This window comes from Balaenoptera acutorostrata, chromosome 3 (assembly GCF_949987535.1).
Source record: "Balaenoptera acutorostrata chromosome 3, mBalAcu1.1, whole genome shotgun sequence".
NCBI classification, from domain to species: domain Eukaryota; kingdom Metazoa; phylum Chordata; class Mammalia; order Artiodactyla; family Balaenopteridae; genus Balaenoptera; species Balaenoptera acutorostrata.
In genome coordinates, this window is record NC_080066.1 from 7709115 (window position 1) to 7734831 (window position 25717).

At 43.7% G+C, this 25717-nt stretch overlaps 1 protein-coding gene across 5 annotated transcripts in view; it reads left to right on the forward strand.

Moving 5' to 3' along the window:
• Positions 1-18321, forward strand: part of FAM107B (family with sequence similarity 107 member B) — a 225762-nt gene extending 207441 nt beyond the window's left edge. For 3 of the 5 annotated variants that reach the window (XM_007196443.2, XM_057544591.1, XM_057544590.1), the window contains 3 exons: positions 5876-6059; positions 14433-14583; positions 15548-18321. In XM_007196443.2, the coding sequence (XP_007196505.1) occupies positions 5876-6059; positions 14433-14583; positions 15548-15664 (452 nt within the window). In that variant the 3' untranslated portion in view covers positions 15665-18321. Of the gene's footprint in view, positions 1-2056; positions 2144-3304; positions 3561-5875; positions 6060-14432; positions 14584-15547 lie in introns of those variants that run through there. The other 2 variants (XM_007196446.3, XM_007196444.3) reach the window with 2 other exon arrangements.
• Positions 18322-25717: the final 7396 nt, after the last annotated feature.

Below are 25717 nucleotides of genomic sequence, written 5' to 3' on the forward strand. Positions count from 1 at the left end.
GTTCTTACACCACTTATTTTAGAAGGTGGGAGAACCGAGGGGCAGATATCTTAAGCTTTGTCCAAGATCTCAAGCCAGGTTTGCTTCTCCTATACCAAGCTGACCCTCATTTTCCTTCATTGACTTGACAGTTAAAAAAAAATTACTTTATGAATCAGTTACTGGGCCAGGGGTGTGTGTATGACAAGAGTGTCTTCATGTTACTTTCTGGAAGAATGTTTCGTAGCAATAATAATATCCAGTTACAAAGAGCTTTTACTTCCAGACATATTTCTGTCTCCTCTTTCCTTTCGGGCTGTGGATTCTGGCTGCACAGAGTCCTTTCAGGTTGTACTTGTTGCTCTGGACTCCAGACAGCTCAGGGGTTCCCTCTCCTGCTAGTTATCCGTGGACTCTGTTCCTTCATTTAAGCACTGACTGTTCGTTGACTCAGTCCAAGGGGTCTGAGGAATATGAGCGTAAACCAGATGCGGTCTTTGCAGTGAAGAGATGATATGATTTATGTACATTTTGCTGCAACACAAGGTGGAGGTCGGTGAGTACTAGGAAAAGGGGGCAAAGAGAACCCCATAGTTGTCTAGAGGCCAGAGAATTGCACCTGGGGAGTTGGGGGAGGGGCCGCTTCGTGGAAGATCTGACATTTGTCCGGACCTGAAGGCGTGAGTGAGGTTTGGCTCTGTGGTCCAGGGTTGGGTAGGGAGAGGATCGGCGTCCCTGCCAGAGGGCGCGGTGCAGGCAAAGGTTGCTGGTGGGGAAGGCAGGGACTTGTGAACCTAAGGGGAGCAGTGAGTGCCCATTTTCCTTTCGTCGAGGACAGGATCTGTGAGCTGGGAGAGTTCCCTGGTGATCAGAGTTGCGTTTCCCAGCCTTGGGAGCCATGGGGAAGGTAGTTGGCAGAGCGGAGGAAGTCGAACAAGGAGGTCAGTGAGGTGGTTGTTGCCATGTCGTGGCTCCGGGGTGGAAAGTTGCTGAAAAGGAACCAGACCCCAGATTGTTCTCTGGCCACCACGACGGCCAGGAGCGCTCAGGGACGCACAGCGTGGCTCCCAGCCAGTTCGCCCTCCTTCTCCTCAGTGACCTTTCCCAGACCCCAGTGTGGTCCACTGTGCGGGGCCACAAGGTCTCCCGTAGCCTCGTCTGCAGTCACACTTGAGGTCTACACACCTGACTCAGGCCGGGGCTCCCTTTCCCGTCTCCACTTAGAAGAAGGGCAAACCAGGGAGAAAGAAGAAGGAAGATGTTTGGGGCTTCATTTACGGCAGATCCCCTCCAGCCGCTGCCCAGTCACCGCGTCACCACTCAGGCGTCCAGCGACGTCTCCCACCCAACACGTCCTAAAGGGAGCTCCTGACCTCACTCCCATCTGCTGTCCTCACGGCCTCCACCACGACCGCTGTGTCCTGTTGCTCAGGCCAGACCCCTTCAAGACATCCTCGGCCCTTCTGTGTCTCACACCTCGTGTGCAGTCCTTCAGGGAGTCCTGAGGACCGGGATGAAACGACATCTGTCTGGTCCAGACCATCTGGGTCCCGTGACAGTCACCTCCCGGCGGCGTCTTTCCTTGGCTGCCTTGGTCTGTCCTACACTCAGCAGCTAGAGTCATTGTCTGGACGTGTGAGTTAGAGCTCATCACTTCCCTGCCCAGAGCCCTGAATGGCTCCCGGCTGTCACTCAGGGCAAAGGCCAGAGCCCTGACACTGGCCTTCAAGTTCCCACATCGCTCACCCCACCCTTGCGTCCCCACTGGTCCCTCTCCATCCCCACCCTCGCTGCGGCTGTCCTCCCTCAGACCCATCAGGCATGCTCATGACTCCTGTCTCATTCCGGTGTCTGGAATACTCTTCTTCACCACCCCCCTCCCCTGCTGACACCTGGACTTCAGGAGGGCAGGAATCTGTTTGCATTTGATGTCCGGGAGATTATCCCTGGTTTAGGGCAAAGAAACCAGTCCTTTTATGGAAGCACATCTGCCTTCTTGTCTACTGATTAACTAGGATGAAACTGCTCTTGGCTTTTCAACAAAGTCAAGACTGCCTACAGGTGTGTCTGGTGCATCTGCAGTCTCCACCAAGGAGCACATTCTCTTCGGGGCACGTTCACGGTCAGGCTGCTGGGATGGGGTCACTAACCTACCACTGTCGAGGTTTGTGAGTTTCCATCTGGGGGAGGGCTGCAGGCATGCTTGTTTTTAAAATATCAGTGCAGGTAGCGTTTAAGGAATGTTTGGTGTAATTTGTTAGATATATATATTATTGCTTGTTAATTTTGAGCCTTAATCATGTGTTTAAACCTAAAATATATAAAGAAATGATGCAGCTACAATTTTTCTGTTTTAGTTGGTTTATTTATTCTTTGGGCTTTTGTCCTTTTTATTTTCACATTGATTTTCAAAAGATTTTTCTTTTTTCTTTTTTATAACTAATTTTATTGGAATATGGTTGCTTTACAATGTTCTGTTAGCCTCCACTGCACAGCATAATGAATCAGCCACACACATACAGATATCCCCTCCCTTTTGGACTTCCCTCCCATTTAGGTCACCCCAGTGCATTAAGTAGAATTCCCTGTGCTGTGCAGTATGTTCCCATCAGTTGTCTATTTTATTAAAAAAATGCTATAGATGACCTTATTTCCAAAGCAGAAATAGAGACACACACGTACAGAACAAAAGATTTTTCTATATATTTTTATCATCATAATTTATTATTTAGCATCATAATTTGTTATACAGAACGTGTGTTTTAAGATCGGAGGGTGTTCCTTTTCTTTTTTTTTTTTTTTTAGTTTGAGATTTGCACTACTGGTAAAATTAACCTGGGTGAGTTGTTTAACTTTTGTTCCTCCATTTATTGTCTGTGGAGTGGAGATTCTAGTTCTTCTGATTGTAGGGTTGTTGCTGTTATCAGATGTGGTCACAGACCTGCCTTATCTAAAGCGCTGGGTAATTGTTGGCTGCCATCTGGGACAGTTCAGAGTTTCAGGAAAACATCATTGATGACTTTGAGAGCAGAAGTCCTGCTTGTAGCTGATGGCCTCTGGACCCATTTTATTTGTTTTAAAATTTTACTTGAAAGCGCATCTTTACTCTTTCCCGATGTACACCCCACACTCCCTCACCCACATGCCAGAGTCCACGGAATCGCACACCCACATCTCGCCTTCCGTGCACCCCTGCCCCGTGTGTGAACACAGACCCTCACTTACGTGTTTGCTTCGGGCGTTGATTCCATGGGCAGAAATAAACATGGATCCTGACTTCTGGCTAGGAGCTTGTTCATGGAAGCTCTTTCCTCTTTCTATTTAGTACAGATCTGATTAAGTTCAACATTTATTCAGCTTCTGCCGTGTGCCAGGCGCTTGGCTGGACCTGCGGATTTAAAACTGGAGAAAAAGTGGTTCTGGCTCTTGTACAGAATAGACGGACACCTGCGGTTACCGTGTGTGAGGATGCATTTTGTACCGGAAGTACATCTGCATGACGCTGCTGGGGCCCTGAGGGCGCGGAGGGCACCAGTCTCTAGAAGACGCCTGGAGAGGCGGGGATGGTGGCAGTACTTGGGGTGAGCCCACTCTCGGATGGGACCCTCCCTCCCGCCCTTGCCCTGTTCTCGGATCCCCGTTCCATCTGAGGGCATAGCGCTGGCCAGAGAATTAACAAACGTGTACTCCGGACTTTCCAGGGAAGGCCCGCTGTCAGATGCTCTGCTGTAGTCAGGCCCCGCATCTGACTTCTGCTTTGGAAGATTAAGTCCTCATGCAGGACAGGGAAGCATAAAATGGCGTGTTGGTTATCTTGAAAGATTTGCGTGTATTGGGGACAGGGGGCAGGGAGGGGGTCAGTGCTGAGAGACATGCCCAGGGGTCTGCAGGTGGACCTGCCACGTGGACCGCAGGGGTTTCCAGCCTCCACTCAGGCAGCTGTGTCCCCCCCGCCCCCACCGTTGCCCCCATGACTTTTCTCTTCCGTCTCATGAAATATGCCGTGTATTCGTGCAATGCCCACTGTGTGTCGCAGCCGCAGGGCAGTAAGGAAGGAGATGTGCGCCCTGCTCTCCAGGGGCCTCTTACACACACGCACCTGAAATTGAACACGGGTGAAGGGACCCAGGGATCATCACGTCACATGTTCTTTTCACTTGCTGATCCAGAGTCCAAGCCCAGAAAGAAATCACATCAGGTGGTTCTGCTCTATTCTCCAGTGAAGCCTCCTCTTCCTTGCAAACAATGAGCTTGGAGAGCCAGGCACGGCTGCCAGGTGCCCAACCCCCCCCCCCCATCTCCCTCCCTGGCACTGTTCTAGCAGCTGGGAGGTGGGGTGTGGGCAGATGGAATCCTTGCCCTCAGGAGCAACTGCTCTAGGTGGCCGGTGACAGATCAGTCTGTGGTTTGGATGAAGCAGGAAGTGCTGGGGTGGGATTGCAAGTTTAAGCAGGGCGGTTAGGAGGTCAGGCCTCTCTGAGAAGGTGACATTTTTTTTTTTTTTTCACACACACACACTGTATTTTATCTTTACAAGAGGTAAATCAACTGACACCAAGCATTGTAAATGGATGACCACAACAAAAGCAACAATGATTGCAATTACCAACCACAAAACACACTCATACTATGTCATAATATTGACATTCAGTCCAGTAATCCTCCACTGTAACAGCTCCTTTACTTTGCAGTGAAAATTGATTTGTATATCTTTTGCCTCTGAGTCCTTCTGGGATTTTTTTAAAAAATTCAAACAGAAAGTCACAAAAATTATAATCATCCTCATCAGTTCACTCAGTCCCATGTAATTAATTTTTTTTTTAATCTTGATCTTTTGTTAGCACTTTTATGAGTTCATCAGTTTTTCATTAGAGTTCTGAAAATGCTTCTTCATTCAGTTCAGCAGTACAGTCCGTTACCAGAAACCTGTACTTGTCAGAGTCTTTTCCATGAATTCCTTGAAGATGAAACCCTTTTATAGGAACATCTTTGCAAAAGCATCAGAATATACCCAGAACTGTCTGTAAATGACCAAAGACTTAAAAATGACCACGGTTAAAGATTTGATGAAAGTTCATAATAATGCAATTGACAAGGAAATTTAGTTATTTCTGAGATATACATTTTAAAGTAATAACTAGAATTATGACTTATAACATTATACCAGAACATATAAGATTTTTAGACATTTCATGTAATGTCTGAAACATTTATATTAACATATTTCCATGCAAATAACCCAAAGAAAGTTTAGTATTAGTTTTTTGTTTGTTTGTTTTTTTATACTGCAGGTTCTTATTAGTCATCAATTTTATACACATCAGTGTATACATGTCAATCCCAATCGTCCAATTCAGCATGAGAAGGTGACATTTGAGGAAAGACGCAAAAGGCTGTGAACAGGATGAAGCCCCCGGGGCGCTCATGTGGGTGGGAAGGAGACAGGGACCAATAGCCTGGCAGGATGAGGGAGCTGCTGGCCACTGATGCAGGGTCCAGGATCTGTGTGTTTCTAGAACGTGTTGATTTGGAGGCCGAAGGGAGCGTGAAGGACCTGGGTCTGGTGCCCAGGTGCTCGTCGTGGGGTTCAGCCGGTATTTAGACGTGGTGGTGGGTAGCACCTGCATGACCTGAAGCTCAAGGTGAGCCTGGTGGTGACCTGCCAGGCTGTGGGACTCCTTTGCTTTAGTCGTCGGCAGCCCAGAAGCAGCTGGGCTCCTCCTTCTCCTTGCCGCCCCCATCTCTTCGACAGAGCTTCAGAGTTTTCAATGAAGCGGTGAAGGGGCCCCGTGGGGGAGGCGGTGTCAGCTGCTGGACCAGCTCGGCTGTCCTGGGCCTCGGCCTCTGTGCAGACGTCTGAGCAGAGACCACAGTGAATCTCATCTTTCTGTTTCAGACAGCCCGCTGGAGGATTCTGACCTGAAGGACACGTATCTCATCCCGAGAAACATCATGGCTGAGCCAGACTATATAGACGATGACAATCCTGAACTAATTAGGCCTCAGAAACTAGTCAATCCTGTCAAAACATCCCGGAACCATCAAGACCTTCACAGAGAACTTCTTATGAATCAAAAAAGGTAAGATGCTTTCTTGAGCAGAGTTTTCCTTAGGGGACTTTTAAGGTAACTAGATTTAAGTTTAGTTACGTTTACAAAGACTTTGAAGAGTTGTTTGTTTCTTGACCATATTTAACACTTCCTATTCCTTTCGCATCCTTGAGTCAGGGCATCCATGATGTAAAGCCGTCTGCAGGCTCAGCTGCTGGCCCCAGGGTCTCTCGGAGTTCTGTGGTCCTGGGTCCCCTTCTCAAGTGGATGCGTATTTTAGAATTTGTACAGAAAGGGCTGGATTAAGGATAAAAGAGGGTGTCCTACGTCGAAGAGGAATATATTATTGCTTAGATTTGTAAAAATTCTGAATTTTCCCCATATATTTGGGGAAATGTGAGAACAGATACTGCCCACTTCAGCGTTTATAGAGTGGCAGGGAGAAGTCTCTAGAACCACATCAGACTTAACAGTAGATAAGGACCCCCTTTCTTGTGTTTTCGTTTGCTTGTTTTTAGGTAGCATTTTAAATGATTACTATCATCATTTTTATTACTATTAATTTTTTTTTGGAGAGGAGCAAAACATTTACCTTCAGTCTTCTTTGTAAACCATTTGTTAGTTCCATCTGTGTCATACGTAATTTGGGGCATTGGGTTTGGTATACTCTGCTTTTTTTAATTTTGAAAATTTATTTTATTGAAGTATAGTTGATTTACAATGTTGTGTTAATTTCTGCTGTACAGCAGAGTGATTCAGTTATACATATATATATTCTGTTTCACATTCTTTTCCATCATGGTTTATCACAGTGTATTGAATATAGTTCCCTGTGCTATACAGTAGGACCTTGTTGTTCATACATTCTATATATAATAATTTGAATCTGCTAATCCCAAACTCCCCATCCATCCTTCCCTTACCCACCCGCCTTGGCAACCGCAAGTCCTCTTTATGTCTGTGAGTCTGTTTCGTAGATAAGTTCATTTGTGTCGTATTTTAGATTACACATATGAATGATATCATATGGTATTTGTCTTTCTTTTTCTGATTTTGCTTAGTATGATAATCTCGAAGTCCATCCATTTTGCAGCAAATGGCGTTATTTCATTCTTTTTTATGGCTGGTACTCTGCGTTTTAAATGATTATGGGCAGGGCTACTGGACTGGGAGAGCTGAGGATGAAAAGTTGCTTTATTTATTAGGACACAAGGTTACTTCTTCTAAGATCTGTTAAGCTTCATTTAGAACTGTTTTCAGATCTTCATAGTAAAACTGTTTGCTGATCTGAGTTATGGAACTGTGGGTCACTCATTTGCTCTCTCTTTGCTAAGCCTTGGTGAAAAGGTAGCTACTGCCCACTGCACTGAAAGATGTGCAGACTAAGCTAAGCATTGGGGTAATGTTTTGGAAGAAAGGCCTAATTAAAAATAAAAATAAAACATTTTAAAAAGGGATGACAGGGCATTTTTATGGCAATCCTCTGTCAGAGTGTACCTCTGCCAGAACTCATATCTTCTGTCCCAGGAACTCTTTGTAACTACATTTCTCCCTCCAGATGTGGGAATGTGACTTACTTTCTGTCCCCAGCACACTAGCATGCTGCCTGAATAACGCTTATTCAGTAGAATGTGAGTTTGATCCTTTTTGAATAAGTCCTTAGCTTCTACCTGTCTTTGTTGCATAAAAACAACAACAAAACTGTGAAGGATTTGGTATCATCACACCCAAAGCAAAACAAGACTGTATACGTTCCTTAAACAGGCCAGAGAATTTGGAGGCCGTCCTACCTGGGAAACCATGTCTGCATTTTGGTGGGAAGATGGAAAGTTTAATATCCTCTAAAAGAGAGTAGCCGAATGGTTTTCTAAACCAAATAATTTTCTGATTGTCTTTACCTCTTGGATCTCAGTTCCCTTGCCTGTCAAATAGGAGTAGGAGACTTAGTTAATCTCTAAGGAACATTCTAGTTCAAACTGTTGTTGGGTTTTCATTTTTTCTATTATATCTATGAAAAGGCTCCACATCAGAATAGAGACAAAGGTAAAGCAAAGTTGGTGGAACAGTTGTTCTTTGAATTAGAGGCTATAGACTACTCTGCAGAAATGTATTTAGTAGCCTGGGTCTGTCTGTGTAAAACATTACATTCAGTTTGTGCAACTGAATCTGTTTCCAAATTTCCTGGAGTAGGCACATTCTGTGAAAATGGACCTCGTTCCTGTTTGCCTTTCTCTCGCCTGTTCTTTCTTTTCCTTGTTTTCACAGCTGACTCCTTAACCAGGTCCAGCTCAGCTAATTTTGGAGAATGCTCATGTTCACTCGGGCGCAGTGGTGTAGAGAGGACCTGGGCTTTGAGGTCAGGGAGAAATGGTATGAATCCTGGTTTGCCATTGAACTTGACCTACCTTTTATGATCTTGGACAGGGTCTTCCTTCCTGTGATCTGTTTCTTCATCTCTAAAGTAGGGGATAAAGATATCTTTCTTATAAAAAATGAAAGTAAATGAGAGCATGTTTAAATACCTGTTAGAACACCTGGCATATAAGAAGTGCTCATTTAGTCCCATCTTCCCCCTTCCTCTGTAGCATCATCTGAAATTTCCTGTTGCTTTTTCCCCTTTTTCTCTGAAAAGTTCTGGTCTGGTTGTAGAAGTACATTTAAAAAAAAAAAACGAAAATTAAAGGGAGGTTTCAAAATCAAATGAATATATCTTATTCTATGCCTTCAGGTTTTTTCAAGGTAAAATCTTAGTTTGGTAGGATCCTCTTATTAGGAATACAACTGGTTTTAGAGTGAAAACTTCTCAAGCAGTTTCTTCTCTTTTATTCATCTTCTATCATGCATGCTTTTTAGAGACTGTGGGGTTTTTATTTCTGTTTTAGTGCCAAATAATAGAAAGTATCACATCAATAATATGTATATATTTGGTTAAAGGATAGTCATACTTGCTTACTGGTTTGTACCGTAATGAACCTCTGTTTACTTGTCTGCAGTTTGTAAAGGGCCTTCCCATATTTTATCCAGTGATCTTTCCAGCAACCCAGCGTGTGTTGTCTTGGGGTTGTTCTCATTCGACATGTGAATGAGAGGAAACTCAGAGGCATTGGCTGAAGAGTCTTTTCAATTTCACATGATAGTTTTATTGGAATTAAAAAAAGGGTAGAAATCAACATAGAATTACAGGCAGTTTAAATTAAAGACAGCGATGAATCAAATTTAATAACCATATGAATGAGAAGAAGGGGGAGGGGTAGGAGAGGGAGAGAGAACTGAGATGAACACGGAACAGGCTCTGTGGAGCTTTTGCTCTGCGTGGCCGCAGTTTCACTCAAAGACCTGTCTCAGTCCAAAGAGCTGCATTGCTTAGGAGAGCATATCCTCATAGGTATTCTAACGCCGTATCCTGCACTCTTTCAGGTAATCATTCTGCTCCTCTATTTGCTGTCTTTGGGACCCAGCTAAGTTTCAGGTTAAAAGTCTTTAAAATTTGATCTGGTCACAGCTTACCACTAAGTCTGACAATTAAGACCCTGTGTCAGGTTCTCAGATTCTTTGTTCCCATAACAAGGCAGATTGCAAGAGGCATTATTTTTGGTAGTTGAAAGATCAGTGTTCAGGTCTTAAAAAATGAGAATATTTCCAATATAATTTAGAGAGAATCTGTCTTCCCTAAAAAGAGTACTTTTGGGGCAAACATAGAATACCCGGCTACTCTACATCCCTCCCATTGGCTCTTTGGCTTGTACATTTCAGTCGACAGTTTCTAGGTCCCTGTGTTTTCGGTCACTCTTCAGTTGGTGTGCTTTGTTAGACAGATAGTTAGATCCTCAGTAAATGCTTATTGCCGTGCAACATGGAAACAAAATATGGGAAGTTGAGGCAGAAATATTTACATTTGAATCCGTGCAGGTAGAAATGGCTCAGTCATAAATGTGGAGCAGGGCAGGCCAAACCAGGAGATTCCAAGATTCAAGGTCAAGGGCTTGAAAGCCAAAGGCAACCCTTCGCCTCCCCGCTACAGAAAAATATTAGGCCAGGAGGTGTTTGGCTGGGTGGGCAGGGCACGGGAGCATGCCGTGTTAGAGTTTGCGCCAGACCTGCCTCTGCCTCGGTGCTGACCTGCATGAGGAGGCGGTCTCCCTTTTACGGGTTTAAGTGTGGCTGGTGTGGAGGTGGAGTGGCGTGAACGTAGACTGGTCCAGTCGGCCCCTGAATGTGTTCAGTGGTTTATATGAAGTGTGAAACGGACCATTAAATGTTGTCTGTACATTTCCATCAGTGGTGGTGGGAGTATAAATTGTTGAGGCCTATTTGGAAAGCAGTTTCACGGTCCACGTCCAAATCCAAAATGTGCAGACGCTTAGCCAGCAGTTCTGCTTCTGTGAATGCAGCCAACAGAGATGCTTGGATAGGAGAAATATAAATGGACAAGGAAGCTCCTCGCCTCCTTGCGTTCAATAGGGAACAACTGGAAACAACCTAAGTGTCTCTCATTATGGACATGGCAAAATTCGAGCACTTCTGTCCTCCGATAAGGGTATAGATAGTATGGAGCACACTGTAAACAGTGAGTTATCTGTGGGTGCAGGAATGGGGAGCAGTCCATGGGTGCAGGGCCTCTACCTTGTACAATTTTTGGGGCCACCATTCACCTAGATTACAGAGCACGTGATGCACCCCGTAGATGTCTAACAGGGAGGGTCTAGGTGTGCTTTCACTTTTTATCTTGTATGTATGTATATAACACCTAACCTCTCTCTTTTTTTTCCCCAAAGTGCACGTATTAATTAAAAAAATCGGCTTGGTCCGCTGTGATAGTCACGAGAAGCAGTTCCAGAATAACTGTTGGTCTTGGGTGGTACCAAGTAGTTGTGGCACGCGGGCTCAGTAGTTGTGGCTTGCGGGCTTCAGTAGTTGTGGCTTACAGGCTCACTAGTTGTGGCACACGGGCTTGGTTGCTCCGCAGGTCTTAAGCAGTTGTCAGTCATAAAGGGATTGAAAGTTCTTGTTAGTTGAATTGATTGAAGAGAATCAACGTTGTCATGCAGAGACTGATACTGTAATTTTTATGAAATTTGGAGCTTATTTCTGTCTTGCTATCTCTGCAGCCTGATCCAGTTTTAGACTCAGAGAATCACATAAGCAGTGCTTGACTTTTTCCATTCAGCATAGAAAGTTAAGTGAGCTGCTTGATAAAATATTAACTAAATTTGTATGACTTCTTGACTATTATAAGTGCAGGACATTTATCATATAAGCACCATTTTCCTGAGTTTTGTGTTACTAAATATTTTATCTTACTGCACCACTGTGTAAAATCTTTGAACAGAAAATGCATACCATATATTAGTTAAACCCATTCACGTGTTGTGATAGAATGCCAGCTTAATGCGTCATACACCAGAGTTTGTTCAACAGCTTTTGCGTAAGCCAGAAGCACTTAATAACGGTTGAGGTTAATTTCACCAGTGAATTATAGTTTGAAATTTAAATTATGCAGGTAGCTAAATTCCTAATCCTAAAATTTAAATCCCTTAACTCTGTCTGTACTGTCATACTGAGACTTTTTAATAGTCATGAAACTGAGTGGGTCTTTACTCAGATTATTTACAAACATTTTCCGGTGCTCAATGACACTTAAGTCTATTGGAGCGAAGTACCATAAGCAACTTTCCTTATTACACTGAGTAAGATTTAATTTCCAGAATAGTCTGTCTATACTTCTGTCCTCCTCATACAATCTTAATAACTGTGAAATAAGTTGTAAATCGCAAAAATAACCCATCTCTTTTTTTTTTTTTTTTTTTAAAGGATTTTCTTATTTATTTATTTATTTATTTGTTTTTTATTTTTTTGGCTGTGTTGGGTCTTCGGTTCGTGCGAGGGCTTTCTCCAGTTGCGGCAAGCGGGGGCCACTCTTCATCGCGGTGCGGGGACCGCTCTTCATCGCGGTGCGCGGGCCTTTCTCTATCGCGGCCCCTCCCGTCACGGGCACAGGCTCCAGACGCGCAGGCTCAGCAATTGTGGCTCACGGGCCCAGCTGCTCCGTGGCATGTGGGATCTTCCCAGACCAGGGCTCGAACCCGTGTCCCCTGCATTAGCAGGCAGATTCTCAACCACTGCGCCACCAGGGAAGCCCAACCCATCTCTTTTATTTCACTGGAAATATGGCTGAACTTAATATTTCTTTTTTTAAAAAAATAAATTTATTTATTTACTTATGGCTGCGTTGGGTCTTCGTTGCTGCGCGAGGGCTTTCTCTAGTTGCGGCGAGTGGGGGCCACTCTCCATTGCGGTGCACGGGCTTCTCATCGCAGTGGCTTCTCTTGTTGCGGAGCATGGGCTCTAGGCACGCGGGCTTCAGTAGTTGTGGCACGTGGGCTCCGTAGTTGTGGCTCACGGGCTCTAGAGTGCAGGCTCAGTAGTTGCGGCACGCGGGCTCAGTAGTTGTGGCTCACGGGCTCAGTAGTTGTGGCTTGCAGGCTCTAGAGCACAGGCTTAGTAGTTGTGGTGCGTGGGCTTAGTTGCTCCGCGGCATGTGGGATCTTCCTGGACCAGGGCTCGAACCCGTGTCCCCTGCATTGGCAGGCGGATTCTTAGCCACTGTGCCACCAGAGAAACCCCTCTTTCTGTTTTTTTAAAACCGAAAGTTCTGCTAATGAAAATTGGGAAAGGGAAGACATATATGTTATTTTAACTCTGTGTCTTTTATCTTCAGTGATGGAATCTACTGACATTTACTCTGTAAACAGCAACTTTGCAAAATCATTTATTATGATCTTAAAAAGAGGTAGAGAGGAGAGATACCAGAATTTTTAAAAATCACCACTAGATAGATGTGGAAGTGTGACACCATGGATTATTTTACAGATGTGTTAGGGTGAACTTGAAAGAGATTGAGGCAAGGGTGGTGTTGAGATTCTTAGAGCCAGAGCACATTTCGGAAATTCTTTCAGTTAATGGCAACTCACGTGACTCCTAGTTGATCAGTCGCATTAGCTGATTGAAGCAGAGTGGAGAACAGCCGCGGAGGTCGGTCGGTCGACGGGCCTGATCTGCAGACGCCCGGGTGTCCTCAGCAAGGCCAGCAGGTGTGTGGGGAGGCGCACAGGCCACCTCGGTCTGAGGCTGATTCAGCAGCACTGGTTTCCTGCAGCCCAGAAAAGCACCGGTGCCTGTTGGGGCCACGTGTGCATGTGTGGACGTGTGCAATGGCTTTGTCACTCACCCCCTGGGCTGCCTGGCATTGATAGCGTTCTTCCTGTTCTGTGGCTTGTTTCTCTTTTATTATCAAAGTTAATAACGAGTTGAGATGACTCAGGGGCTAGTGGAGACTGGCTCAAGAGAGAGAGGATGGTGAAGAGGGGGAGCCCGGACTAGAGAAATCCTGAGGAGTTGGCCGAGGACATGGAGGCCAGGCAAGTCCCAGCTGACCATTAACATAGACAGAAATCCCACCTGCGAAAATGCCAGCGAATGTCCTTCTCCTGACCTGCCTCAGACATTTCAGATGAGGGTTGCTAGGGAATGGCCCGAGTTTGGGGTTTGTTTCGCTCCATTTGAAGAGACGGCAGCCTGATTGATCTCTCCCCAGTGTCGAGGTCCCCTGAAGCCTGACTTCCGTGTGTTGTCGGCAGTTGAAATGGTTCCAGAGCACGGGGCTGGGATTCGGGATCCAGGTTCTCCAGGGCCATGCCCCCAGCAATGATGGAACCTTGGACGTGCCTTTAGATGTGCAAGAATCCTCTCCCAAGTCTGAAACATGAAGGGTTGGAAGAGGTTTCTGGGCCAAGTCTGAAACATGAAGGGTTGGAAGAGGTTTCTGGGCCATTTGGTTGTTGAAGTTTCTGTGCTAGCTTCTCTCAAGGCTGCATTTAGTACTTGGGGTCAGGGGCTCGAGCCTGGGAAGCTTCAACATCTTCCTCTCCCTGGTGGGTGACCGTCCCACCCCCCGAATGAGCATGCTGTCCCCCACCTTCCCCACCCAAACCTCCTGCACTAACCTCCCTTGCATGACCTAGTGTCTGGCATACAGTAGGCGCTCAGAACGATTTTATCGAGTGATGGGTTTTGCTTACTGTTGGAAGGTGCTCTTGCCCTTTCTTTCATGCTCATGAATTTCTGAGGCCTCCAGTGTTGACTGTTAGCTGGTGGTAGGCGTCACAGTCATGCTAAGTCACTAGACCCCTCTTCTGTGGTTGATGCCTAAAATTTCTATTCATGAAAGTTGCATCCATTAGATTAAAACTTTTAAATGTTGTTAATGCTTTAAATATTTTTTTAATTAAAAAAGTTTATTTTTACTAGTTTTAATTTAAAAAAATTTTTTGAAGTATAGTTGATTTACAATGCTGCATTCATTTCAGGTGTACAGCAAAGTGATTTGTTAATGCTTTTTTGCAGGGGACTTGCCCCTCAGAATAAGCCAGAACTGCAGAAAGTGATGGAAAAGAGAAAACGAGATCAAGTAATAAAGCAGAAGGAAGAGGAAGCACAAAAGAAGAAATCTGACTTGGAAATAGAACTATTAAAACGGCAGCAGAAGTTGGAGCAGGTAGGGGTGATTGGGGTGAAAGGTGTGTTTTTTGTTGTTGTTGATTAAGGGGTACAATATATTGATTTGGTACATTTGTATTGCAATATGATTGCCATCGTAGTGCTAACTCACGCCTCTGTCGCATCATATAATTATCATTTCTTCTAGTGGTGGGAACAGTTAAGTTCTAGTCTCTTAGCAACTTTCATGTTTATAATCGTTTTGTTGTCGATAATCCCCTTACTGTATATTAGGTCTGCAGGACTTAACTTCTCTGCTAGTTGCGAGTATGTACCCTTAAAGAGCATCTTTCCCATTCCCCTAGCTAGTCACCATTTTACCCTCTGCTTTTACGGTTTTACTGTTTTTAGATTCCACATGTGAGAGAGATCATACAGTACTTGTCTTTCTCTGACTTATCTTGTCCTGAGAAATAAAGGGTGCTGGAACAAGCAGAATTTCCCAGACACGTCAGATGTAAATGTTTTTATACCATGAAAGGAAAAGCTGAGACAGGTGTCTGCAGATGGACTAAAATACACTCAAGATAAAGGGAAGGATTCTGTTGAGGACCTAGAAGGGATTCAGGAGGCAAAGCCCAAACCAGGGAATATCACAGAATTCACAGCCCAGTGCTGGGAGCTCAAGCACTTGAGTGAAGTTCAGCTTCACTTAAGACTGTGGAGCAAGTGCGTGTTGCCCTCGGCTCCTGTTTTAAGTCTTGGCCTTAATCTTTAGGCTCTCGTCACCCCTCGGTATTTCAGCAACAACGAGTCAGCTGCTGCTTCTGCACAGAATTCTTACCCCAGGACCTAGATCCAGCCACATATGTCAAAATATAAATCTATTTCAAGTGGAGACCAGGAGAAACTTCCTTCCGTTGGGAAATGAAGTCGTTAGGGACTTTGGAAAGAGGAACAGTGTTTTTGGAAAGCCTCTCCGTTTGTAAATAATTATTTTCCTGTTTCTGAATTCTGTTTAGCTTGAACTTGAGAAGCAGAAATTGCAGGAAGAGCAAGAAAATGCCCCAGAGTTTGTGAAGGTTAAAGGCAATCTCAGAAGAACAGGCCAAGAAGTGGCTCAAGCCCAGGAGTCGTAGGTCCGGGCTGCAGAAACCGCGCACCCAGCCCAGCACACACAAAAAGTGTGTGCAGGGGTCTCCCCAGTACTTAACCTCAGGGCCAAAGCCCCTGGAGAGAATCCCAGCCAGCAGAGAACTGTTACTTTGAAAAGAGTTTGGTTTTGGTTTTCCTGCCATCCGGGTGGATCAGTTACCTGTGACTGTTGCAGTTCCTATTCGCCAAACGAAGGACGTTGCCCAGCACTTAAGTTGGGATAATGGACCTGTGTTCAAAGACTTAAAAAATAACAACAACAAGAAAAAAAGGAAGAGGACACTGGCATAAATTCCTGAGAGTTGCACTACTTGGTTTTTCTTTCAAGCCAAGTTTAGTGGGGCACAGAGCCTTTTTTCTTTTAAAATGTAAAGAAAATGTGTTTCGTTCTTCCTTTAGTTACCCATTCAATAATGTAGATCGCGCAGAAATGCGTTTGATCTATTATATCCACTGTTTGTACATTCTGTTTTCTTGTCTGATTTACACTTTCACCCACGTTAGGCTTAACGCCAGAGAATGTTAGTATTCATGTGGAACGCAGTTCTTACCTTTGTTGGCATTAAGATTCAGAAATAGAGTGAGGAGTTTTAAAAATATGAGAGCAAAGAAATACATAAACAAGACTACGTAAACGTCTGTCTTGATCTTATTTTCATTCCTGTTGCTTCCCTGATGCTTCACGGTGACCTTCTACTTCAGGGAAGGTCCATCATATAAATCCATGTATTGCTTTGATAACTGTTAGGGGTTTTGTTTTCTTTTATTTTGTTGTTAAGTTTCTTGCTCAGTGAGGCCTTTTATGTGAAATAACCTCCCAGTCCTTTGAGGAATAAAAACTAGTCCGTATAACCCAACTTCAGTGTCAAAAAGTAGAGGGTCCAAATCTTTTGGTTTCTCCTGAGAGCGGTATGGGGAAAGCTCCCATGGGGAGCTGTGAAGGAAGAGTTCTTTGGGTATTTTAATGTGAGTCAAATGTGGATTGGTCTCAAGGAGACCCATTTGGAAGATATATAGCATTTATACATTTCTAATATTATTTGAATCCAAGCTTTGAAATTTTCTGGTTAATGATCACCTAGCTCTTTGCCCTTTTTTCTCGTGAAGAAAGGCTATCTCGCCACTACCTTAGTGATGGTGATGCGTTGGTAAGGATGATGTGTTGTGACTACTGTTGATCTCTCAGGAACAGCTGAGGGGAAGGGGACGCTGCCCGGTTTGTGCTCTCCAGCTGGCATGCTATACTCCACATGAACCCTGAGTTACCAACTACAGCCAGATTCTTCACGCGAAATCCCTTTTCTATTGCCAGGATGGGCAGGGCAACATTCTACTTGGGGTGGTCTAGAAGAATTTGTGTGGATTCAGTATGTTCTTTGTAGAAACGATTCAGCTGGTCATTCCTACATTGAAGGCTCTTCTCATAATTTCTTTCAAGAGTCATAGAAAGCTGGATCCCAAGCTTTTGAATCCTTAATAAGCCTAAGTAGAAATTAGCGTTCTATGGGAATTCTGTAGTTTTCATGGTTGGTGATTAGGATCCTGTTCATCCCTAATGTGGACAGGACAAAAGTAAATGCATAGATAATACACTGCTAGTCATAGAACATGTCGATTACACCTGAAATGGATGATTTCTCTCATCAGCAAGTATTATTTGAATAAAATACGAGGTGCTTAAGGTACAATGTTGCTCTATCATCATTTACTTTTGAAGGATGGAATGGTAACTATTTTTTTCCATCCTTCTTCCTTTTCAGAAAGGAAAGAGCATTAACCGATCATCTTGAAAGTACGTTTCTGATTGTACGTTGACTAGAGTTCTGCCCCTGTGTATACGGACTAGTGATGCAATTTGTAAAATGAAGATTCAGGAGTAGCTCATAGCCTTTAATCCAACTGGATAGGTAAGATCTCTAGATTCTGTATCCTTGAAGCAATTCTGCCACTTGATAAAATTCTCAAGGGCCCTAACAGGCTCCTTTAGAAAGACCAATTCTGTTCCTAGAATTTACCTAGAATGCATTCTTCACTGGGAAAAAACAAATTCCAAGAGCGTTTCCCTCCCAATCTCACTCACAAATCTGCAAAATTATTAGTGGTTAGTAGTCCAAAGTTTGGCCAAAAGAAGACTTGTAAATAGTGTCAAGTGATGTCTCCTCACTAAACAGTGGAATGTACAGATAGAAAAGCTCTTTGAAATTGCCAGATCAGCTCAGCTAATAAGCCTGAGTTTAAAAAGGCGTCATTCTCCCTCCACACTTTAATACTGTACAGTCCAAACCCCTAGGACTCATGGACATCCAAGCAGTTTTGTGCTTTGAGCCAATTTTTGAGAAAAATGGCTCCATTTTTCCACTCTGCGGTTTTCTTAAAATAGCTCAATGTTTTCTAGTCTCCGAGTAGTGTTGCTTTCTAAGCTATCACAGTGGACTTTATTCTTCTACTCTGAAAAATTTTGACTTGTTTGAGTGTATATAATATATATAAAGGGAGCCTTAATGGATTTGTTTTCATAATTTAATATTTTTTGTATTTGCTCTTGTATAATTGTTTTTAATGGAAAGTATTACAGAATTGAGGGTGGAATTCTTAGAACCAAAGTTATTCTTAATAAAAATCACCACACGCTTGGACCATGCATCCGTGTTTGTCTGATGTGTTTAAGACGGATGTCTGGAACTGATGGGGGGTGGGTGCTGTGTTCAATTCAAGGATTAGAAGGTGGTTCGAGGGTTTCCCTCTGATGGCCTTCCCCCCAAATCAGTTATGTCCTCTTGCCTTGCGTCAGTCAAGGCTGGCGATTTATTCTGTCAAGCAAATTCATGCTAAGATATTATGCTACACCTTGCTTAGAATATATGGTATTTTAGCAGCAGCTGTCCGTTCTACAGATCAAAGTATTCTGAATTTTAGGTAGCTTGGTAGGACGGTGGGAGATATATTTGGGGAAGGGCCGTTTTTTAGTGCTTGCGAGCACATATGACATGTCATAAGTATGACCATGAAATTATTTTGCTTATTCAGCTAAATTAATTTCATCCTCTAAGAAGTCACTGTGGGAAGCTGTACACATGACTGCATCATACTGTTGGTTGAAGTAGCTCGGAGAGTGAAGTTTCTATACTTTGTCCTTATTTTCCACCCCCAAATTACTCCTCAGCTTAGTCACCCAACTCCTAATGTCTTTGGACTCTTTTGAAAAATTAAATCGACTCAGAGCAGTGAAGATTTGCTATGTCTAGGGTTATACCATGAACTCCAAAGGCCGTTGAAGAAGGTGGGCTCCAAAAATAATTTGAAGAGTGGCTACATCCTTGGAATAACAAGGCAAGTTTCCAAGGTGACAGTTCTGAGGCTGTCAGTCCATTTCACTGGACCACTGTATGTTCCCTACAATAGTAGTCATAGACTTGAAAGAAGACAGAGGTCAATTAATACGTTTGGTAAGACTTAAAATGCTACAGTACAGCTAAAAGAAGTATTAGAATACTACTTCCAGGCTTACATTTACTAGTATAATGAAAAATGAAGTGTTTTATTCTAAGGTTTTAGGGTAAATAAAATCTTTATGAGCTAGCCTCACAGTCTCACAATTATAATTTCTACTTTTTTTTTCCATGTGAGAAAATACAGTCTGATTATCAATTGGGGATGTTTTGGAACATCTTTCCACTTGCCCTTAGATTTCCCAGCAAGATGGTAATGCCAACCAGAGTCTGGTATGCCTTATCAATATCTTATATAATTAGTAGGATCATACTGAGAATTTTTTCTACTAAGAATCATCAAGTGGTGAATTCTTTGAGACATTTGGCTCTGTACTGTCTTGAACATACTGTTGGGTCCTTTTACATTTGTTATTTCTATGCTCATGCCTCCTTTTCTACTTGGTTATTATGTGTGACCACTGCTGATGATTACTCTTCTGTGCTATGGTTTCCAGTGTGAACCAACAAACCCAATTGTCTATCAGCTGGCGAATAGATAAGCAAAATGTGGTATATCCATGCAGTGGAATATTATTCAGCCATGAAAAGGAACATAGTACTTATACATGCTTCAATATGAACAAACCTCAGAAACATTATGCTAAGTGAAAAGAGGCAGACACAAAAGACACATAGTGTACAGTTACATCCATATGCAATGTCCAGAGGAGATAGAACTATAGGGACAGAAAGTGGAATAGTGGTTGCCTAGGGCTGGGGGTGGGTATGTTGAATGACTGCAAATGGGTATGAGGTTTCTTTTGGGGGTGATAGAAATGATTTAAAATAAAATTGTGGTGATAGTCATACAACTCTTTAAATATACTAGTAATCATATAAACATAAATCTACTAATACCTTAAAATGGGTAACTTTTATGGGATGTGAGTTATACCTCAGTCAAGCTTTTAAAAATGCACATATCCTTTGAATGCACAATTAGATTTCTAGGAATTTGGCCTTCAGAAGTATTTATCTGCACGAAGATTGTTGTTCAAAGATATTGCAGCATTTCTCATAATTTCTCAACCCAACTATATTTTAGTAGTTCACTAGATTGAGTATAACACATCTGTATTCCTTATTATGGACTATAATGCATATCTTTTAAAATAATAAGGTATTATTATTTTATTTTACAGAAATAAGACTTTGAAGCTATACTATTATATAAAAAAGCAAGCTACAGAACAATACATGTAATATAATCCCATTTACATGAAAAAATTAAAAGTGTATCCATACATCTATATAAATGCTTATGGATAAGACTGGACGTTTACCTATCATGTAAACAGTGGTCACTTCTGGGGAAGGAAAAGGAATCGGGGTCAGAAATAAAGGGGGAGATTCCTAGTTTAATTTGTGTATTTTTATATTTTTAATAATTTTACACAATTAAAATGTATTCTTGACCTACCAGTGTTTAAAAGGGCATAAGAAGCAAAGAAAAAGCTTGGGAAAAAAATGTGTGCTTCATACAAAATCATCTCTTAAAAATTAAATGATATTCATGTCATAATTATTTATGTGTTGAGCGCGTGTATGGTGAAAAATTACAACAGAATGATTTCAACATTTCCAAAAAGCAAAGTAGAAGTGAATCCGTTTTAAGAAACTGTCAAGAATCCAATTATTTTAAGTACACAGACCTGTAATTGAAGCAGAGTCAAAGGAAAAGAGGAGCCAGGGAAGGAATAAAGAGAAGCGTAGACTCCAGAATGGCAGTGAGGAACATATCAATTCTTTGTCGACCCCCCAGTGATGTACCAGAGACCTAAGCTGGGGCTCCTTGTAAGAGATCCAGCTGTAGGCTTTACCATGAAAACAACTCTGCCCTTTAAATGTTTCCTCTGCTACTGGAATTTAAGGTAGTGTGGCTACAATATTGGTTTTTCCTACTGTTGTTTTTGTTGGCTGAGGTCAAGGGGACTGGGAACGTGGGGACATGCAGCTCGGTAATGAATTACTGGTACCCTGTGCACACAGTGCCTTGGGGGAGCTTTAGGTTGGCCTACCACAGTCTTCTTGGGATGTATTCTCTCTTGGATGATAGTGAAACTTCTGTCTACCTTCTCCCTTGCTTCCAGGTGGAGCCTTCATCCTATTACTAAGAATACTTTTATTTCTCTTTCTGCTTCTTCTGGATGAAGGAGGGTTAAGATTAAAGCTTAGACTCAGCCATAAAAAAAGAATGAAATCATGCCATTTGCAGCAACATGGATGGACCTAGATATTTTCATACTAAGTGAAGTAAGTCAGAGAAAGACAAATATTATATAATAGTTACATGTAGAATCTAAAAATTAGTACAAATGAATCTATACACAAAACAAACAGTCTCACAGATGTAGAAAACAAACTTCTGGTTACAGAAGTAGAAGGGGGAGAGGGATAAACTGGGACATGGGATTAACAGATGCACAGTATCATATATAAAATAGATAAACGACAAGGATCTATTATTTAGCACAGGGAACTATATTCAATATCTTGCAATAAACTATAATGGAAAAGTATAGAAAAAAAGATATAGATATATACATATATACGTGTAACCGAATCACTTTGCTGTGCATCTGAGACTAACACAATATTGTACATCAACTATACTTCAATAAAAATAAATAAGTAAAACTTTTAAAAATGATTTCAGCTAGCCAAAAAAAAAAAGATTTTGGCTAGCCAAAAGAGGAGCTAGCCAAGAACTGGAGAAATGCTGACCTTTTACAAAAGGCTAATAGGCGCTGGGATGGAGGCTGGCTTAGAATAGAATTTACGTCAGAGAATATAGGTGGCAGTGTCAATTGTCCTGACTTCGCTGTTGAAGTGGGAGGTGCGATCACATGGGTACCACCTTCATCATTTGCCCACAGTTATTTACTCATTCAAGAGGTTTCAGGAAACCATCACACCTGTGTCAGCCAGGTACCAGCGAAGAGGGGGCAACACGACCAAATCATCTACTGCAAACCAGGGGGGCAAAATCTTACACGATGAACTGAGAACCAGAGTCGGGTTCATGGATAACCTCTTTAGGGCTAGTAGTCAACCTAGGGCCTTCATGAGAAGAAAATGCACTGTGTAAACTCAAATGAGTGAAGGCGATGTTCTGGTCAAAACTTGTGAATTGGCTGTAATTTGATAAGCTGGTTGTCCCCATTTCTCTTTCCTTCCTTAGTGATTTCAATGTTTCTCAAAGATGAACAGCCAGATCAGTCAGCTGAAAGTACTTAACCGAAGATGTTTACAAGATATCTTGCTAGAAGCTGGTTCCAGCCCTTGGGGTGTTTATCAACTTGTTCAGAGATAAGACATTTCGTAGGATGTAACAAATAATAACAAGCATTAAATTAAATAAAACGCCACAAGAACGCCGAGAAGATAAGACCTATAGGAGCAAATTAAGAAAAGAAAAGAAATACACTAAATCATGTGGCTTTACTGCTAAGTAGATGCTCTCATAAATGTTCTCTGAGGGGAAGCAGTGGAAAGGAACAGTTCAAATGATGTTTTAAATGAAATGCGCACCTTACTGATACTTGATCTTCCTCTTTGCTTCACAGACCCTTCCAACAATAAGATGGGACAGTTTGAAAACCCAGGTTTTTATGAATATCAGTAATAGGAGAGTGGAGTGTGGCAAGGAGGGCACAGCAAGTAAATCCACAGGCCCTCCATGCACAACAGCTTGTAGGGTTGCCAGGTAACGTCTGACATTGTTTATTTCCAAAGAGCTTCCTGAGGTGCTTAAGGTTAGGCTGCGGGTGAGTTTAGATTTGCTTCCTAGCGTGAACCCTGAAGAACTGTGCAGTTTGCAGTGGCATGATTAATACCAAGCAAGTGGCAAGCTGTCCCCACGTGCCTGGAGTGGGTACACAGGAATGAATGGCACTCCAGGGAAGCACACATTTCCTCTCCAGGCTGTTTGTCCGTTTTTATCACAATGCTCAGCGATGGGGCTACAAAATCATGTTCAGTCCCTGTTGTTTTGGGGCTTAAAATCTAATAAGGAGCCAAATATTATTCAAAGAACCACACAAACAGAATGTGACAACTGTGGTGTGTGCTATGAAGGCCCCCAAAGAAGCAGGAGACCAGGCAGTGAGGGTGAATCCACAGGTCAATTTGCACCGACAAATCTAGCCAATTAGAAACTACTAGAAAGACAGATTACGCCAAGTCTGAGTAGAACAAGATTGAGCGCCTGTAATTGCTCTTTCTCTTCCACATTTTATTCTTCGGGCAAGGACATTTAACCTATAATCCAAGACTCGGATGATGCCAAATGTAGGCTGTTCATTTACTCGTACTGATAAGCTATTCATCTTAAAAATAAGTCCCCTCCTCCCTCATTCTCAACACAACTCATTAACTACACCCCCTCCCCCTTCTCACATAGTGAAACAGAAAAGACATTTTAAGGCTGATCAAACATTATCCAGCCAGGTGAGTTCTTTTCTGCAAACCTGCAACCTTGAGGCTCTCATCAATCAACTTGCGGTGTTGGAAGTGATGACTTTCTTTACTGTATTTTCCCGAATGGCCTGCTTCTTACACAAGATCTCAGGGAATCCGGCCCACATGGTATTGATCCAAGCTGTGCTGGCTTTTTCTGCAGTGCTGCGTCATTTTCCTCTTGTCTTATTTGACCCGTGGTGGCTTTTGGCTCTGGCTCTCCAGTGTTGCACCCCTTCCTGTTCTATGATGGAGGATGGGCATGGGGGCGCAGGGGAAGCCCAGGGAGGGAGCGGTGAGGTGGAGGGGCGGCCAGCCCAGGAATGGAGAGGAGACCCCTTGTTTCCTGAGTCCACCCTCTCCTCCCACAAGGAGTCATTTATTGAGCGCCCGCTGTATGCTAGCCGGCATGAAGGCTGAACGTGAGTAGGATCAAGTCCCCATTCTGGAGCTTATGCCCCTTAGAGGCCCTTCGAGTAAACAAGTGTCCCCACCATGAGAGGAACCTCCCATATGTTGACCTTGACAGATGTGGGTACAGAAAATGTTGTAGGAGCCGCAAAAGAGCAACTTATGGTTTTCTAAGAGAGTATGAGGGAAGGTCAAATCCAGGTGTCACAAGAAAGTACCACGGTCTTGTCTGTGTCACCATAGAGACACACCTGTAGGCTCACACACACGTTTCTATAAGAGCAAAATGCAGTGATCCAAAGCCATGGCCAATTCCCGGGCCTCCGTGCTTCCTTTCCCCAGCTTGAAACTAACTGTTGGACTCATTCTCACTGGCTGACAGCACGAACCAGGAGGTATTTGGAGATCTCTGCCTTCAGTAGAAGGTGTGAGCGTGCGTGTGCATGTGCGCCTGTGCGTGTGCGTGTGTATGTGAGAGATGAAATTCACATTGGATGTCGCTTTGGCATTTTGGGGAACTCGAGTGGGCAACAGAGTGCGGTTAGGAGCCCAGGTTCTTGTTTAAATCTCAGCCCCACCACTTTTCTAGCTTTGCAGTCCTGGGAAAACAAGTTCTCTGGCCTCAGTTTCCTCCTCTGAAAAATGGGCATAATGAACATATCTGCCTCACTGAGTTGTTGCATGCGTTACAGGAGTCGACGCGTGTGAAGCCCGTAATAAACATTAGTGGCTGTTACGGTTGCTGCCCTGTTCTTTGTGTCTGTTGTCTCTAGCTTGTATTTATGAACCCGTGTGGGCTCCGTCAGCGGAGACCTGTGTGGGCCGGAATGGCTTCAGGATCGTGCTGCTCACAGAACCAACGCCCAGTGCCCGGGCAATCCTGGTACGAGACCCTCTGCCTCATGGTGTGATTTAAAGCCACAACACCTACCTGCTCCCGAATTCCTCTTCCAAAAGCCTATAGCATTAATCTTTAAAATCCTGACCACAGCGTACCTCCGTGAAAGTTCCAACGTGCCGTCACCTGGGGAGAGAGAACAGTTACCCTCTACTGCCTGGCACAGACACCCTGATGCACCCTCAAGCACTGGGAACAGCCAGGACGGTCCCTTTGGACTGGGGAAGAAAGGAGACAGGCCGGGCCTGAGCAGGGGGGCTTGCAGAAGCCGAGCAGGAGCCCTGAGGATCTGGGAGCAGGAGGGCGGCTGTGGCGGATGGTGCTGGGGCAAAGGCGTACGGGGCTTGGGGGTTTGTGTTTGGGGCATATTGCTGGTGCATAATAGGTGCTCAATAAATATTTGCCATTGAAAGATGGGGCCTGGAAAGAGGCAGCTTGGGCACTGGCAGGCGTGGGCTGTCTCCAGTGCGCCCAGGGCTGGCCCAGCTCAGCAGACATCAGGGGGCCAGGAAGGGAGGTGTGTGGGAGGGGTTGCCGGCCCATTCTAAGGCCCAGGGACTCCTCTGTCCCTGCTACCCCTTCTCACCACGGAAGGACCCTGATTCAGAGGCTTCTAGGAAGCGAGGCTTCCCTGGGGGGCATCTTCAGTGACAAGGCAAGGCAGCCACGAGAAACCTCTTTGCAAGAGGAAGGTTGGTGACCTCAGGTTTCTGGATTTGATCCTTTCTTCTGGGCTGTTTTAACCTGCAGAATTAAGTGGTCATGAGGCTTAAATAAAA